The sequence below is a fragment of the Polypterus senegalus genome, chromosome 14, assembly GCF_016835505.1.
Source record: "Polypterus senegalus isolate Bchr_013 chromosome 14, ASM1683550v1, whole genome shotgun sequence".
Classification (NCBI taxonomy): Eukaryota; Metazoa; Chordata; class Cladistia; order Polypteriformes; family Polypteridae; genus Polypterus; species Polypterus senegalus.
Window position 1 is genome coordinate 74,376,652 of NC_053167.1, and position 19,598 is coordinate 74,396,249.

Genomic DNA, 19,598 nt, shown 5'->3' on the forward strand with positions numbered 1-19,598 from the left:
TAAAAATCTACAATGAAAAAAACTAAGAGCAGTTTAGTGCCACACTGTCTAAGTGCTAGAGCTAATCATTTTATATGGCATTCTTAAGTTCAGTTATCTTCTAAATTTAATGTACCCATTTCTGCACACCTGCTCAATCCAAAATTAGAGCCCGGTAGCATCTGTGTTTTCTCTTTAGTACAACAGAAACTATGTTGTAGTTTACAGCCCTTAATATATATTATTTATTTTTATTTTTTTTTGCTTACTATAATTTGACAGATGATTATGTAAATAGTAATTTACCAATCTACATAAACTACAGTAAGAGTTTGGCTTGTTCTGTACGGAAAAAGACAAAGCTCTTGTTCTTGAATCTTCTGCCCAATAGGTTCTTTCCCAAACACACTAGGCAAATTGTCTTTAAAAGCTAAACATTTAGATAATTTCAGAGTAGTTTAATATATTTAGGAAAATACAAACTCATTTTGCAAATAGTCTTATACATACAGTACAATGTCAACTGAAAGTAAACAGGGTTTACTCTAAGTTAAGGTTTTTAAAAGGAAAAAAAAAAACACTTTTCAATCATGAAAACTTACTGCTTTGCATACAATGCTGATAAAGCTTTAAATTTCTACTATAATGAAAACAGCTAAATAGGTACCCAGTAAGTAGACGAACTGATGGATTAAACATCTAAAGTGAAAAATACTGAATAATTAGAAGCATTTTGTTTCAGATTACAGCTGAGCAGAAAGAGCTTTAGAAAAATCTTTAATTCCATTTACAAATTTTGCAAAACAGACTCACGTGGGAAGATGTAATCTCTACAGCACATTATGTAACATTACATAATTTTACTGTGCTGGAGTAGCATTTGTGGAAAGTTTGTATTAAACAGAAATAAACAAATTAACTTTCACCTAGTTAAACCCACATGGTCACATGGACTTTCAAGTATTGAAAGATTAGGCACTGCGCCTTTTGCTCATAAAAAAATAAGCACAAATCACAAAACCTGTGTGTAAAATTACCTACAGTATATCATAACAACTAATAAAAATGAACCACATATTTGAAAATGACGGCTTCCAGGCATGTAGAATAATTGTAAAATTACATGTATGTAAACTAATTACTGCCTTCCCTCCATCAGAATGCAGTTTTTGGATAAAAGTGCAAGTGAAGTAACGCTATTTGAATTTCTAAATGATCCCATGTCAAAATGCAAAATGCATGTGAAAATGCATGGCAATAAAACAGGAGGCTTGGTAAGAGCATGATACACCTATCATAAGATGCTCAGGCAAGATCTACAATATTTAAGTCTATAAAAGTTGTCAAATAAACAGCTTTAAATCCCAAACAACCAAATTACACAAATAGTTTAATAAGCCATATGGATTACAGAGTTTCATAAGTGAGCTTAACATACAGAAAATATATGTATGCAAGATTCCAAAATTGCTGAATTAACATTAAATAAAACTGTAATAAGACTGCACACAACATAAAGCAGTACAGGTTTTAAAGTGACCAACTAGGATAAATTTTAATCAAGCAATACATCTGGCCCCATTTATGTCCCAAAAAAAAAAAACAATTGCTGCAGTTTTAGTAATTTTAGATAAAAAACTTACCATAATTAAGAAATTGCATTAAAAATGTAAATACTAAAACTTCATCACATCAAATATGAAGCATCAGGAAAAACTTGAATCTATTTGAATTCTTTCATCTTGGTAATCCACCAGTAATAAACATGCTCAGACAGCAAAGCTGAAGGTAAAACAAACTGATAAGCAAGGAGACTGTTCGATCTTAAAGAATCAGCAAAAAATGTGTAAAAATGAACCACTGTGACACTTCTTTAACAAACAATAAAATACTTTACCCAAAAGATCTTCTGGGTCTTTCACCACAATATGCGCATTTAATTCCTGCAGCTCTTGGTGTAATTCCTCTAACTTTTTGTTTGACTTTTTTAACATGTTGTCCACGTATGCCAAACTTTTCTTATCTGTTGTTACTTTTCGAAGGTTCTCAGCTCCTTCCTTGATTTTGAGTTCTTTACGGATCTCTCGCTTTATCTGGTCCTTAATCTCATCAAGTTTCTGTTGCAACATTGCATCTGAAAGATCCATGACATCCCCCTAAGAAAGCACAATGACAGAATGTTACTGGTATTAAACATTTTTCAAAAACAGGTTTACAACTATATTCAACTAGATCACTACATATCAATTAGTTCAGATAAACTTGAATTCTTATGCTATATTTTAATGTGCTGTACACAAGATCTATACTTTGCTTACATTCCGAAAATGAGAATGTGAAACACATTCATGTATTTTCATGGTAAAGACAGGAGTGTAAGGGAGTAAGTGCATTATTCCAAACAGCTGAGTACATGTTGATGACATTTTACATGTGTAATAAAACAGAACAAACTTAAGACACAGGCTACCATGCACTTCATAAATTTCATTGGGAAGGGTGGTTGCAATTGAGAGGGTAAAAAATGCATCGATCCAAATTAGCAGAGGTGATATTCATGAAATTTTGCATGCATATTATATGTAGCCCAATTTAAACGTACTGAGTTTATGGGGTTTCAGACATTTTATCAGAAATATGGGTCCTATAGATGAAATAAAAACTGGTAGCTTTGTCAAGCCTAAATGGATAACTGAATTGATATGGCAAGAAGCACAATGTTAATTGATCTAACCCAGCTTGAAGTCCAATAGTGTTGATGGAATGGTCACCCTTTTCCCGCCCATTTGGTTGAAATGCAACAAACAAACAAAATGCAACCATGCACATAAACACAGGTTTTCATTATTTCCACAACACCACATTCATGCTTGCTTTGAGAGCACAATGATGTCAACAATAACATGTGATGTAATCTGTTAACTTGTCATAAATTTCTATCTGGAGATGAAATGATATTGCAATTAATCTTCCATTTCCTAACCTGTATATGCAGTTCAAGAATATAGGGGAACCACACAAATTCCATGTAGCATATTTTGGGAAACGGAACACTGAATGCACTAACAACAACAACAACTGTAGCAAATAAAAATTGAAGAAAGTTTTAAACCTTGTAGCTATTTGGCTTATCTACACTGGTGCATGAAATGTCCTGCTACATTTGTACATACCAAAAGAAGATTTATAGTATTTTATGCTTCAAAGAATAAAGCACATATTGATATTAACACAAGATGTGATTCATTAACGGAAATTACTAATCACAGACATACATACAGTTAGCAGGACTGTCAAAGCAGCATACTTCATGGCTGAGAATAAATCTGCTAATGCTATTTAACAAATTCATTTTCTGAAGGTATAATCCCTAAAATACGATATATTTAGTGAAAAACTGCACGGGTCATATATTTGAATGGTACACTGTCAAATGTAAAAATGTAATGCAGTCTCTCAGTTAGGAGTAACTGAATATAAACAATATTGGTCAATTTAAGTTTATAATTCTGGATTTCTACAAGGACATAGAAAACATAACTCAAATAAGACACACAGAAAATAGCAAAACAAAAGGAGGGTTACAGGAATTCTAAAATAAATGAATGCAAATCTGACAAGTTTAATATCACAAAGGAAAAATGGGACTAAGAAATGGGAGGAGAAACTTTAAAAAAAAAATGAAAGCAGCAGAAGTCTGAAATGCGAAGTTTGAATTAATTGGACTAATTTATTAATATTACTCCTTAGTAAATTTAACCTGCTAACATTAAAAATATGAATCTCGCAATAGCAGATGTTACAACCCTAACAGAGGCATTCTATAATAAACCAGATTTTAAAACCATGCTGTTACAAAAACAGCTTTGAAGGGTTTTGTTTAAATGAAAATATCATGAAAAATATTGGTGAAAGTCACCATGTCTACCATAAATTAAATTTAGGCCCTGTACTGTATAAGATATTTATGACAGCCAATACTGAATGATAGCTGGGTAACTACTTGAAGAATAAATCATAATTTTAAAGTTGCTGTTATTGTAAAATCTCTTAATATTGTACTAAAGAAAAAGCCATAATATTGTTCACTTGAATAATGGTGGTAAACTTATGAATCAGATTTCTGTTTTTGGCATTGCATTAAACAAACATTAAAGTATCTTGAAATTTCACTGATATTGGTATACAGAAATTCTGGTATGAACTATTGTATTTAGGAATGTCACAATAATGTAGACCATAATCTCATTTAATGGCTTTATTATATTAACATATACTATTTGATATCCCCCACCCCATAACAGAGAGCATGTTTAACTGCAACTCCATCTCTTAACACATCAACTGCTACAAAAGAAGAAAGCAACTAGTTCCAAGTTCTGTGGCAACCTTTGTTTTATCATTCGGAGTTCCACAAATAAAATGGCAAAGCAACGACCAGATTAAACAAATACAAGGACTGGCAAAGTCATGAAAATTTGTAACCAGACTTTCCTTTTTAGGCTGACACTAACAATGTACTTTGGAGGTGAAAATCAATGTGTGTCATAACACCTAATATAACACTTGAAGAAATCAAGACTGACAAAGCTTGAACTCTTAAAATGTCACTTAAAACATATGCTATATACTGTAGCCTAACTTTCAGAACTCTCAGGATAGAGGAGGAGGAGACTCAGTCTAAAGCATGGGTGGGTAAGTTAATATTCAATGAGATGCTCTTAAGAAGAGGATGTTAAGGTTAGCTAAAGAAAACTTGGTTGATTTTTTTTTTTTTTATTGGAGTACACCACAAGTTTTTATCATTCAAATATGAAGTCTTCACCACTTTCACATAGATGGTGTGTATGTTTTAGATGCGTGCCTTTGTCTTGTGTGCACATTTTTTAAGATACAGTTTTGAGATTTTACCAGCAAAATGTTTGTAAGGCAGAATTTCGGATGTCAGTATTAACAGCATTATTTCCAAAAGTGAAATAAAGATGTTAGTGGACAGTGCTCTATAAGCCCTCCATAAATAGAGCAACAGCCAATTTAAAATATTATAAAAGATTTTTGCTTGATTTCAGACTGTACATGACTTATTTGGTAGCGCATACTTTTATTTTTTAGCAAAACCTTTGCCCAAATGAAAATGAGCAAAAGAAAGAACAGAAATGATCTAAAATTCAGAAAATGTTTTATTTTTTGTCCAGCATTGATGTTAACCGTTTCTACGGAAGCAAACAGCTTCATATTTATGACCAGAGCATAGTGAAATCACTTGCTCTTAATAGCTTTTAATAAAAAGTTTAATAATTAAATAATTTTTATAGCATGTATTTTTTAAATGTTGGCCATTAACAGATGCAATTTTTTTTTTTTTTTTAACTTTATGAATTGGAGGGGTTCATAGGCAAAACTAGACTTCCTATAGCCCCCTTTATTAGTCATTATTGACAATTCAGCCCACCACCAAAAAAACTTGCCCACCTAAAGAATTATGTTTCAGCAGAAGCTGCTGAGGGGAGAGTGGCTTTTTTGAAAAGAAACACATTCTACTATAATTTACAATGCCAAATGTGCAGAATGTAAAGCTCGACAGAATCCTGGTTTTGATGTTAAAAGATATGTCAGTAAAATGGTTCTGGGCTCTTTCCATATTCTCTCTTAATTCACTGCAGATAAGCCGAGGACTATCCCGCCATCCTTGTTATCACTGAAAATAAGCACAGTGGAAGAGCAATGCAAGAGATATCCTGAATGCCACCTATAAATAGGGATGGGCGATAAAACAATAAAGACAATTATCATTAAATAACTTGAGATATGGTTGATGGAAACTCAATAGAACTCATTCCATCCATGTTTTGGCAGACAACACAAAAAGCTAATAGTGAATGTCAATTTTATGTTCTTCATTTACATTTGAAAGCTGCTTGAACTTGTACTGAGGATAGATATATACATATATAGATATATATTGTTAATACTAACACAAAATGTATTTAAGATTTCAGTGCTTGAAGCGCCTCTCCCAATTAATACAAATATGTACATGTACAGTCCAGCAACGGTTACGATTAATTGACTACAGGTAACTTTTCTAATGCTTGATATATACACAGGATAAGCAATAACAAAGTTTGATCACTCATATGAGACATTTTGGAAACAGTATAGCAAGTCAGCAAAGACTCATTTACAAGAGTTCTGAAATACTGGATTAACAAAAAAATTTGACTCATCTGTTAAATGTTACTATTTACTGAGTTTTTTTAAACAAGCTAAATATAAATCTTACAATAGTAAATGTTGCAAACCTAACAAACCACATTTTAAAAGTATTTTGTTGCAAAAACAGCTCAAGGATTTGTTTAAATGCAAGTATGCTAAACTAATTTGGAATTTAACAATACAGTTGTAATAATATTTTAAATTTTTATTTTTAGTATTTCAAGCAGTCAGTTTCTGGAGAAAAAGAAGTAAATTTCTTAACTAATTCAACTCCTGCATTGTATTTTGATATTTATGAATGCCAAAACTAGTTTCCTTAAACTACATTTGGGTAACTACGTGACAGATATACCACTATTTAAAAATGGCTGTTATCTTGCGTTTAAAACAATTACTGTGCTCTCACTGTCAGTTTCTGAAAGGGAAAAAAAACATTTACTGCCTCATCTTTTTGTGGTATGAAAGATGAATTTTCTACATTAAAAACAGTTAAATCGTATTTGCTGGAAGGTTCTTTTTGTTGAAACACCTTGTCTTTTTCTTTGAAAAAGATTGTGTGTTGCTTGGTCCAGCCTTTTTTGGTAAAAGGCGTGTTGGAACTGATGACAAAACAGAGCTGCCATTAACACTAGAATTACCAGAGCCTACGAAAAAACTCGTAATTCCGTCCCACCTTAAATCGCTTCTTAAAATCGTTCACAGCTCTCCACCAGCGTCTTTTGTCATCTAAATGTGCTGATAAAAATCAGGCTGCAAGCACGGGCTATTCCATCCCCCCACCGACTTAGAACGGGCACAAACTTCTCCCAGCTCATGCCTTGATTGATTATCTGGGAGTGAAGTGGAGTTTTAGAGTGGAAATAATAGATCATTATTTGGAACACACGCATTTCACGTGTGTTCCGTTTCTACAGTAATCCGTGTAAACACATTTTTAAAACAGAAACGTTTTTCATATTGTAGTAGTAAAATGACAAAATGTAAGCATAAACTATATAATGTATGAAGCCTGAAGTCCAAATATCAAACACTTCCACAAAAGGTACAAATATAATAGAACAAGTATGCTTTTATTCAAAAATATAACTGCAGAAAAAAGCCACCTTAGCATGCCATATTGACACATTCTTACTACAGCTACCACGGTAGCATAATGGTATCAGCCGCCGACTAGTATCCAAAAGGTCATGAGTTCGATCCCACATGGTTCAGTTTTGAGAAGTAAACTGCTCTTATTCTTACTATTTTAGAATAAAAACACGCATTTGATTTCAGTGTGTAACAGCCAGTAATTTATGATACTTGTAAAGGTTTTTTTTTTTTTCACTTTTCATTCTCAGTCTCAGTCGTGTTCAGGATCCTTCCCTACCCCCCATCTGAGAATGCTGTTTTCACATAAAGATGCGCTGTAGCTCTGCAGCGTACTTGCGACTGCATTCTCGTACCAATGCTTGCGAACTGAAGTGCCTGCGTGCACTTTTCGTGGCATTACACGTCTTATTTTTTTGAGCATGCCCATGTCGCTCAAACACAGGAACATATGTTGATGTACAAGAATAAAAAACAAGTGCACTTTTATTCTAGACTATAAGTGAAGAAAAATAAAGCAAGTTACAGTAGGCGGTTGATACGACAGCTTGCGTGGTGCAATGCTAAGAACTGCTGATTTCCGATCCGTGCTATATAAAATCATCACATTCAAATATTAACAATTTCCACACACCCTTCCTACATTCACGACATGTGTACTTGTTGCAGTGTACACATCTCTCTGTGCTATGGTTCTTATTACACTGAATGAGCACCTGACATTGTACTTTTCTCCCTATATAAATAACATTCGAGTATAGCACGTCTCCAAATAAATCACATTTGAGTTATAGCGCATCTTTATGTGAAAACAGCATTGTCAGATTGATGGTGGGGGGGAATCGTGAACGCGACTGAGAGAATGGAACTGAAAAAAAAAAAGACTGAAATCAAATGTATGTTTTTATTCTAAAATAGTCAAGTACATGCAATATTATTTGAAAACGAACAGCGTCAGATCGGGTTTGAATACACGCTGCGACGCTGAACTCCCTGTCTATCTACATAATATATATTACATTACTGTAATAACAGTAATTTTATTATTATATAGGAGCTTCCCTGTCTGCCTATCATATAGTGCCTTTCCTTCCTACCTATCTATCTATCCCCTTAGCTGTTTTTATATATCTATTATACAGTGCCTTCCCTGTTTATTTATATATCTAGTGTCTTCTCTGCCTGTTTGTCTGTCTGATTGCATATAGCGCTGAACTTACTGCTCTGTACTATTCTGTCCTCTGCATGTCCTGGAGTACAAAAGAAACAGCACCATACAGCAACATGTGCCAACTGGCAAGATCGGGGGAAAAAACACGCAGTCACTGATTACAAACCGCAAGATGAATGAAAGAGACAATATATGTAAAAACATCATCGCACTAATGCAATATTATTTAAAAACGAACAGCGTAAACAAGATATCCAATTGAATTTGACTAATTTACTTTTAGTCAACTAAAATTAATATACTATTCGTATATATGATTAATATACTTTTTGTAATTTACTAAATGACTAAAATGTCACAAACTAAAATGCAATTTAGTCACAAGACCAAGACTAAAATTAAATTGTCTTGTCAAAATTAAACACTAGTTTCAAACTTCCCAATGGTCCACTAATGACGACGACATTGCAGGTGTCAGGCGATCACATTAAACTTGTGTAGCTATGTGTTTATATTCTGTGATATTCAGTCATCATGACAGAAAGGCTAAAGCGCTCAAAAGTGTGGGCTCATTTTAGTAAATGTAGCTAAATACATTATATGCAAAAAGGTAATTGCATGTAAAGGGGGTAACACTAGTAACCTTCTGAAACAAGTACAACATTGTATGAATGTGAAGTAGTGCAATGTGTTTGACTGCTTTCATTTCAAGAAAGCAGTTGATGAAACATAGCTGCAATGCTGCTGGAATTAGCCAAACTGAAAATGGGACTGTCTACTGTAGACATAGTCAAGGTAACACTTATTACTGCTATAAAAGCAAGTCTGTAGTTATTCACTCAGGACATGCAAAGAGAACATCGGTTTTAATTTGAGTTCAGATAATGTCAGTCAACCAGCAGCTGCAGCTTTGTCAGTGGATACCAGAATTCAGACACCCACCTCCATCCCATTCTCCATCTCTCTTATGAGGAAAAATGACAAAGAAAAAATGACACAGCAGAACACCACAGGGCTGTTGCAAAGTTTATTATGAAAGATTTACAGCCCTTTCCCACAGTGGAGTCAAGTTGTTTTAGGTATGTATAGCACAGAATAGCTAGCTAATTGAAATGAGTCATCCTGACAAGGTTAAGTTAATTTGTAACCATAATAAGTGTAGACCTTTAAAACTTGGGTTAAGAGATGGTAATAGCAATGTTCATATTTAAAATTAAATTATGTAATTATATTTAGAATGTTTTAAACTTAAACAGTAAACAATGAAATTTATGTTAACTTATTTTGTTGGCTTGAATGGTAGATAATGAGGGCACAGGTCAGAGGTGAAGAATAAAAAAAGGGAAGTAACGTTATAGGTAAAGTTGTAGACGAGATAACTATACTTAAGCTTTTACTGTAAGAAATGTTAATTTCAATTGTAAACTTCAACTAGTTTATTTAACAAAGAGACGATTCCAGCACAGAGTTAACTATCAGAGAGAATATGTGGACATGGTGGTAATACTGACGTACTGTGAACGCCAAACTAGTGAGCTGTGGGGCTCCTTTCGTGAAAGGCTGAACAAAGGAGACATCGGTGGACATTGGAGTTCACTGTTACTGTCGGATATTGCATCACATACTTGATTCCTGCCACGACAGACACGAGTGTCGGCTTGCTTCTGCTGGGAACAAGCAATTTTCGTATGCTCTGCTAGTCATAGTTAGTTGCCGAATAACGCCCCAATCACAAGCAACAGTACCAGGCCGGCAATGTTTATGTATGGTACCATTTACATTTTTTTTGTTTGGTTTAATAACGGGATTTTACTTTTGTTTTTCTTTACACATTCAAGAGAAAAGACATTTGGGTAAAACGCATTGTTTTTCTTGACTTAAATCTACTGAATTTATGATTCTGTATGGGATGTATATATGTAAATAATAGTTTATGCAGTTAAACTACTGAGTTCTTGTGTGTTTTTGATAATTGGCTTAGCCATGGGGGGGGTTAGGACAGCTATTTATCATGTGGTTAGAGTAGTATTAAATGTGGTTTAGTAACACAGGGTGCAATTCATGTAAAATTACGTAAATTACTGAGATAACTGGTTAAAATATTAGGTATCTTTTTTGTCATAGCAGAAGCTCAGCAAATTAAGCTTTATATTATTAACTAGCAAAATACCCACGCTTCGCAGTGGAGAAGTAGTGTGTTAAAGAAGTTATGAAAAAGAAAAGGAAACATTTTAAAAACAACAAACTGATTGTAAATGTAATTGTTCTGTCACTCTTATGACTGTTGCTGTCATCAAGGATTTGATTATCATTATTTCTTTCAATCAGGTTCGTATTTGAAGGACGTGTTGTTTTGAAGTTACATTCCATGTTTGTCAACCGTTGTAAAGATAACAGGTTTCATTCATTGAAGTGCTCACTACGCAAATCGCTACTCGTGAATGCAAGATGTTTAACAGGAATTCCTGGTATTAACTTGTGCTAAACGTACCATGGTGCGATGTAAGGGGAGCGGACTGTAAAAAGGCAAGGAGGCGCGTATTTTGAACGAAAAGGGAGAAGACAGCGAAGGAGCAGAAAAGTGAGAAGGAAAACTGTTTAAATAAAGAGCTAGGAAGGTAAATGGTAAGAAGCAGCCAGCAGTAAAGCAGGGAAGACTCCGTAATAAGGACGGTTGGGTGCACGTAGAAGGTGTAAGAATAAGATTGTTAAGCCTAATGATAATGTTCCCGCATGCAGGGTTTAGAGAGACGCACTGGACGAAGTATAATCGGAACCTCTCTACAGTTTCCTTTATTTTCGGGTTGGAATGTTCATCAAATTTATGTATCATCTGGTCCAGTGGCGGACTGTGCATTTCACACCTTGGCCTTCAGTAGTGCTCCGGCTGAATCAACCCGCCCCTCAAAAACGAATTTATGGTTATACAAACCATTTTAATATGCAGAAATACAGCATAAAGAGCCGCTGCATCACACATAGATAACTACTGAAGTCAAATGCCTTTATTGAATAGACAAACCAGTGGTGAACAAGTTCCTTTCTACTGCAGCTACTGCTGCGACACACATAAAAAACATGAATAATAACTCATAAACTTGCAATATTATTTAAGAAAATCGCAACATTTTACTCACCAAAAATTCAGATTATTTGTAAACAAAATCCATCCTCCTCTCTATCCTCAAAAACAGTTCAATTCCTCTGTCGTACAGATTATCTGTGCGCTTCAGTTCCATCAAAAAGACCCTTTCTATTGCCATCGAAGCTAAATGCTGAAAGTCGAACCTGCCCAGTCGTATTTCTGGCATAAGTTTTAATTCGCTTTAGGGCTGAAAATGTCTGCTCAACAGAAGCAGTGGAAACGGGAATGGTCAACGAAAAAATATACCAATGTGTACAGCTACCCCATGCTCTCATTCAGATTTTTCTGATGAAGGAAGTCAAGGAGATCAGTGGGAGATTTTCCTGCACAATTATCCATGCCATACATTACAGTCAGTTCTGTTTTTAGCCGAGACAGATCAAAAAGTGCTCCGTGGCTCTGTGTTAAACTGGAGAAGGCTGAAAGTGAGAAATTTTTCTTGTATTTCCAAAACTTCTGGGGGTCGAGGAGCATGACAAACATCAGTTTTTCGTGGTCTTGAAATCTGGTCTGCGTCTGGCAAATATTGTCCAGAATCCTACCATGAAGTTGGCGGTAGTGCACACGAGGATCTTGCGCTCAGAGCGCCTGCGGTGCGTTCAGTGGCCTCGTAGAGTTCTTCATATCGGCTTCTATCCAATCAATGGGTCTGAATATGGCGACGTTGCCGTACGCCTGCTAGAGGGCCCTACTGATACCAACTCAAAATCTGATTGGTTGAAGCAACAGTTTAAATCGACATTTATTTTGTGTTAGAGGGCCTGCAGAACGGATTGTGAAGGCCTCTCTGCCTGGCAACAAATGGCTGAAATGTGATTGGTTAAATGCTTTAATACGAAAATACATGCCTGGAAGCAGCACAACCATTGGAAAAGCTATGAAAGGAAGCGGACAGACTATTTGGAATTATTTAATAAGTATTCATGGACAAAATATGATTAACATCAGTTTATGATTCAAATATTTTTACTTTGAATATGCCAAGCACATCCCTTCACCCGCGAATAATTACCTTATATGGGCATGCACTCAATTACGTGGGAGGCGTGATGATGGGAGACGCAACTCCGCCTCCTAAGGTCATCGAACTGCAGTCTATTACAGTATATGGACAAAAAAATAGGTTCCAGTTATGACCATTAAGCGTAGAATTTCAAAATTAAACCTGCCCAACTTTTGTAAGTAAGCTGTAAGGAATGAGCCTGCCAAATTTCAGCCTTCTATCTACACGGGAAGTTGGAGAATTAGTGATGAGTAAGTGAGTCAGTCAGGGCTTTGCCTTTTATTAGTATAAATTAGATCATTAGATTATTAACATAGGCTTGTTCGTTAAAAGATAGTGCCGAGTGTATAACAAGAAGGGTGTTTAGATTTATTATCGGAGGGAAAAAAAAACACAAAAACACTGAACTCAAGTCAGCTCCCTCAATAAAAGCTGAGGGATGCTACAAAAGCAATACAAAAACAAACAGTAAAAACAAAACATAATTAGTTATCTCAGTTATAAAAAGAGATAACTTTTTTCATCTGTAGGGAGATGACAGCCCTTAAGCCCAGTTAACACCCCCTTCAAGATACACATTATCTCATCACATTATAGAGAGTAGTATGGCTAAAAGTATCAATAAGTATTAATATCAATAAAATCCTAATGATACCCATCACTAGTGTCAGTAGCAGGATTATGAACTCACAATCCAAGAACTTAGCAACTATGCCATGCTTCAAATGGCAATTCAAGTTTGTTGTTTGTAAAATTTTGCAACAACCACTTACCTGCTTGGTCAACAAATAAGTTTGATTTAAATATATACTAACAAAAATAGAAAATAAAGCTAAAGGTCTCAGAGCAGAAAGATTTGCCTAAAAAGGCAATCCACAGAAACAGAAAAATATCAAAAAGCCAGTAAGTCCAGTAAGGAAAAAATAGCAATACTTAAAAAACCTCAACAACTCCTAATAAATCACAGTAAATTATTGACTGCATCTCAGGCTCTGACCTCCAGATAAATGCAGACAGATGACCTAGCTGTGGCAATGTCAGGGTGGCCAGGTGGCCACTCTACTAACAAAATACACGTAATGGAGACGCACTTGAAAAGACAGCATATAATACCCAAAACAAAAGAAAATACATAGATATGAAAAATAAACACACTAAAACCCAAAACACCAGTTGATATAACATCCCCATCACTGTCCCTGATGAATTTGGCACAGATTATTACAACATAAAATTTTACTCCAGACTATAACTGATCATTTTCTGTACCAGCAAGTTTATGTGGCTTAGCAATATAGACTACTCGTTAGGTTTTAAAAAGACACACTGAAGCAAATGAGTAAAGCAAACGTATATTTTTTTAACAATAATTCACATTAACAAAAGGTATGTACTGTCCATCTTATACTGCCCTGGTTATATTTTGAAACCTAAAGCATCAAAAATGAATGGTTTGTGTGATGAACCTTTAACACTTATACTAGTAGTAAAAGCATAGTTAATTGAATGGTGTATGCTCAAACGATTATACAAAAATCGACGTTTCGGAATCTGTCACAACAACCACTTTCCTGCTAGGTTGACAATCTTAGACAAATCTTTTAGCCCTCTCCTATACTTTGGCTTCAAAGTATTGCCAGAATGGTTAAACTAATATTTTCTTAGCCACCTATTGTCCATCTGTGATTTTCTATATTAAAACAAGGTACTTTCTTACAGTGCATGACTGTGAACAATGATGACACACTGTGGCTAAATAGAAAAATTACACCAATTTCAAAATAGCACCACTTGGTTATGTTTCAAGATGACAAGGGACATGAGAATTCTACAAATCACCTAATCCTAATTGACAAACACAAAATGCAGAACTATATAAACACCAAACCTCACCTTTTAATACTACAGGGTGGGCCATTTATATGGATACACCTTAATAAAATGGGAATGGTTGGTGATATTAACTTCCTGTTTGTGGCACATTAGTATATGTAAGGGGGAAAACTTTTCAAGATGGGTGGTGACCATGGTGGCCATTTTGAAGTTGGCCATTTTGGATCCAACTTTTGTTTTTTCCATAGGAAGAGGGTCATGTGACACATCAAACTTATTGGGAATTTCACAAGAAAAACAATGGTGTGCTTGGTTTTAACGTAACTTTATTCTTTCACGAGTTATTTACAAGTTTCTGACCACTTATAAAATGTATTCAATGTGCTGCCCATTGTGTTGGATTGTCAATGCAACCCTCTTCTCCCACTCTTCACACACTGATAGCAACACCGCAGGAGAAATGCTAGCACAGGCTTCCAGTATCCGTAGTTTCAGGTGCTGCACATCTCATAAATTGCCTTCAGATGATCCCAAAGATAAAAGTCTAAGGGGGTCAGATCGGGAGACCTTGGGGGCCACTCTCCAGTGACATGCAGAGAGTGCTACACTGTGGGCTCTTGCTGAATGAAGCTAGGACAGCCACTGATGTTTCTTCATTAATGACAGTTTTCATGCGTCCACATTTTGGCAAATCCAACACTGAACCAGTTTCACGAAACTTAGCAAGCAGTTTGCTAACTGTAGCATGGGAGATGGGTGGTCTCGTAGGGTGTCTTGCATTGAAATCTGCTGCAATGACCCGGTTACTGCGTTCACCAGACATCAACACAATTTCTATCCGCTCCTCACGTGTTAACCTCTGCGACATGTCAATGGCTGTAAACAAAGAGAAACTTGTAAATAACTCATGAAAGAATAAAGTTACGTTAAAATCAAGCACACCATTGTTTTTCTTGTGAAATTCCCAATAAGTTTGATGTGTCACATGACCCTCTTCCTATTGAAAAAATAAAAGTTGGATTCAAAATTGCCACCATGGTCACCACCCGACTTGAAGTTTTCCCCCTCATATATACTAATGTGCCAAAAACAGGAAGTTAATATCACCAACCATTCCCATTTTATTAAGTTGTATCCATATAAATGGCCCACCCTGTATAAGTGCCACGGCCAACACCAACTGCCATTTTATTTTAAAACCTTTTACCAGTGTGCATGTCATGCTTTGTGCATCAACTTTTCCTAAAATTACTGCAATTCAAATTCCCATCTTGAGGTAACACTGAAATTCTATTAAGAAAATGTGACTGATGATATAAATTCTCCCCCAACATGGAGGAGCTCTTATTACTGCCACAAGCAAAGCCATCGAGTGTTAGTACTTGGGTGAGAACCACTTTCTCTCTCGTCCAGCTTGCACTACACTGCATTTGCATATCCTTTCTAGCTCGACAAATCCTCTCCTGACAGGCATTACTGAACACTGTTTTCCCAGATATAAACTGCTGTCTGTCTTCAGCAGACAACTAAAAAATAATCAAAAAAATGTCACATTTATGATAGATAAAATTTTTATCTAACTGAAATAATATCTAACTATAACATGGCTTGCAATACCTTCCACACACAGTGGAATATGAAGTACATGGCCAGCATATATTTGACATGGGGAAGGAAGAACATGCCAAGTGGCACAAAATGGAAGGAGCAATCTAGCCACGAGTGAAGAGCGCAGTGGTGGATGGCGACTCACTCAAAGCTTTCCCAGACACGCAACAATGTATGCAAAAGCAAGAATGTCAGGATTCGTTTGTGAAGGAAAAAAAAAACAAAAAAAAAAAAAAAAACAGAAGGACCAATGCAATGTTGTACTCAACCATAAAAAGAGGCGTAGATGACTTGAGTTCAGCAATACTGAATTGCTGGCATATGTACTAAATTACCTACCTACTCCATCACACACATTGTACTAAATACACTGCGCAACAGATGATGTATATACAATCAGAAAACAGATGGTTTATTCTTGAATATGGCATGTATTTTCAGGTCTCTGGAAACAATGCCACAGAGATATATTCCTGTGCAGATCACTTTGTCCACAAATTGCCATCTTGTGTTTTTCCCTTTCCCCACGTAAAACTGATCCTAGCCGTGCACTTTGTATATTGGCAGTGTTGCTGACATTTTTGTACACTTTGTGTAACAATGGAGAAGTGTCAGTCAGTTATAGTTATAGCTTGTTTCTTTTCTTACTGTAACATTGCTTAAAGACACCATTCCTATTTTAATCTTTACTGTAACACTGAACAAACTTTTTTTTTTTATTTCCACAATACATATTGTCCTCCTTTCTTCTTTAAACACAGAGTGCCACTACAATAGGAATGTAAATGTACTGTGTACAGACGATAAAAAAAAAATCTGAAAAAACTAATTACACCATATAAAAGTAGTGGCTTGCCTTATTTTTTTTTTTTTTTTTTTTTTTTTTAAAAACCAGTGCCACTGTCTTCTTGTATGGACAACATGCATTGCAAGCTCACAATACCAAACACGACTCAGCTTTATTTGTTGTCGTTAACAAGCATGATAAGAAAAGGCCGAGGCACAAACAATTTTTTTTTATTTGGTGAGGTTATAGAAAAGAAAAAAAAATTTCCAATGTGTGTTTTTTGATGATATTTGTCAATAATAATAATTGGGCTGAGAGCAACCCAAACTGGCAGCATCTCAGTGACCTCTTTGTGGGGTTTTAGTCAATGCAAGTGAAGGTCTAAAGTAGAACGGATGAGTGGTACAGATAGGGGAGGTGTTTTAGACTGGAAAAAAGACACACCATTAGAAACTTCATTGAAACACAGTGAGACAAATTTTAAACAAAATTTATTACAAGTGATTGGATCTTTATTGTTTAAAAAAAAAATGCTTTCCCCACCAGTATTTAAATTATTAAATTTAGTGGTTCCCTGTAAAATAGTGGTAATACTGCACTGTGTGTATAGGTGCAAGATAAGGTGCATCTCTAATTGTACTGTTAATTGACATTCTTCTTCTTTCGGCTGCTCCCGTTAGGGGTTGCCACAGCGGATCATCTTCTTCCATATCTTTCTGTCCTCTGCATCTTGTTCTGTTTCACCATCACACACACATGTCCTTTCTCACCACATCCATAAACCTTCGCTTAGGCCTTCCTCTTTTTCTCTTGCCTGGCAGCTCTATCCTTAGCATTCTTCTCCCAATATACCCAGCATCTCTGCTCTGCACATATCCAAACCAGCGTAACCTTGCTCCTCTGACTTTGTCGTGTAACGGCCGACCCCTTACCCAGCCGGCAACTACACTTTCAAGACCTGTGGCCTGGATAAATTGCTGAGATTGAATTTTATTTATATATATATATATATATATATATATATATATATATATATATATATATATATATATATATATATATATATATACACACACACACTATATACATACATATATACATACATATATACACATACATACATAACAGTATTTACAACCTCCTCACCCAAATTAAGTAACAGAACACCATAAAATGTCATTATGAATGAAATATATATTTGTTAATTTAAATATTTACAAACACAGAGAGAGCAACTGTAGACAGAAAGGGGGAAAAATGCCCACTGCTATGCAAAATCGTGTTCCACTGCAAATATCCTTCTCTTTCATTTTTGTATACACAGTGCTTACAACTACATACTACTGTTCCCATACAGCGCACTGCCATTAGTCCAGTTCAAGTCAAAAATCAAATGAACATGGACACTCCACTACGGGATACATCATTGCTGAACAAAATGCTGTAGTGACATTTTAATGACAGCAGAGCAGTAAAAATAAGGCTGTAAATATGAATGCTGTTAAAGAAATGAGATATTTACTTAAAATACAGTTAACATACTCTTGGCTTAAGTGGCACAGCAGCACACAATGATTAGCACTGCCAGTTTACAAATTCAGTGTATTAGGTTCAAATACAGCACTTAAGAAGTCTGTGTGGAGTTTGCATGTTCTCCCTATGCATTTTCTTCTGGGTGCTTCATTTTTCCCTCCCAGAGTCTCAAAGCCTTGTAGGTATAGTTAAATGGTGTCAGTGTAATTCTGGAACCTGCAACGAACTGGTAACCCTGACCACACTCTTTTCCTATATCATGCGTGCCCAGTGCTGCACTGGAGCAAGTGGATTTGAGAACGACTAATTCTTTGTTAGTGAACACAACACATTTTCTTTCAGATTACCATGAACTGATGCTAAAACAAAAGGACATTTCTAAAAGACCATAAGAGAAAGTAAAGGTAAATTGTGGAGCAATAGAAAAAGTGTCCTATAAAAGTTGTAATTTTTCTGCTGAAATGTCCTACTTTTCAGAGTTAGGTGGCAATCTTGGTCATAGGTATATTTACCATCGATTAAGTTATCCCTGAACATCCTTTATGGGTTTGTAGTTCTCATTAAAGTTTGGAAATTACACAACTAAATATAGCCACAAATCGCAGTGGTTGGTTCATTAACTTAACAGTAGGGAAACTGAATGCAAGCTCTCTAAAACAAACTTGATTTCCACAGTTTTAAAATTGATTTTAGTACAGGAAAATACTTCAGCCTGTTTTTAGCCTTCAAGATAACAAAGTTTAGCCAATTTTCTTCAAAAGTACCGTTTAAAGAAAGGGCACCACCCGCCCAGCATCTTTTGAACACAACACTGCTCAGTTATTTCAGAAAAGAGACGCCACAAACTAACGAAGGTGCGGCGTCAACTCCTCATGTGGCAATTTCAGACAAAGACATTGCTCTGCCAATTGATAAATCTAAGCACTGCATATCCGGCATAAACAAATAATGGTTTAAAGATTTTGATTGGCTAATGGTCAAGGAAAATGTTATGTGGTGTTCATTGTGCATGAAATACTCAAACACACCCCCCCCCAAGGAGGGGTTACATTGGGTTAACATGCCATCCACAAGAATTCGAAAAAAAAAGCTTGCTGGACCATGAAAAAAGTAAAACGCACATCGAGTCTTCTGCTGACCTTTTTTTGAAAGCGTGTACTACAGCAAACTGGAATCGGTCAAATTGAAAGATCTGTATCTGTGTTAACTTACAGAGAGGTGCCTTTGCGGGAGC

At 35.5% G+C, this 19,598-nt stretch overlaps 1 protein-coding gene across 1 annotated transcript in view; it reads right to left on the bottom strand.

Moving 5' to 3' along the window:
• LOC120515069 (serine/threonine-protein kinase N2-like) overlaps nucleotides 1-19,598 on the bottom strand; it is a 130,537-nt gene that overhangs the window by 81,331 nt on the left and 29,608 nt on the right. The window contains exon 2 of the mRNA XM_039735792.1: nucleotides 1,877-2,135. Coding sequence (XP_039591726.1) covers nucleotides 1,877-2,135 — 259 coding nt within the window. The remainder of the gene's footprint in view (nucleotides 1-1,876; nucleotides 2,136-19,598) is intronic.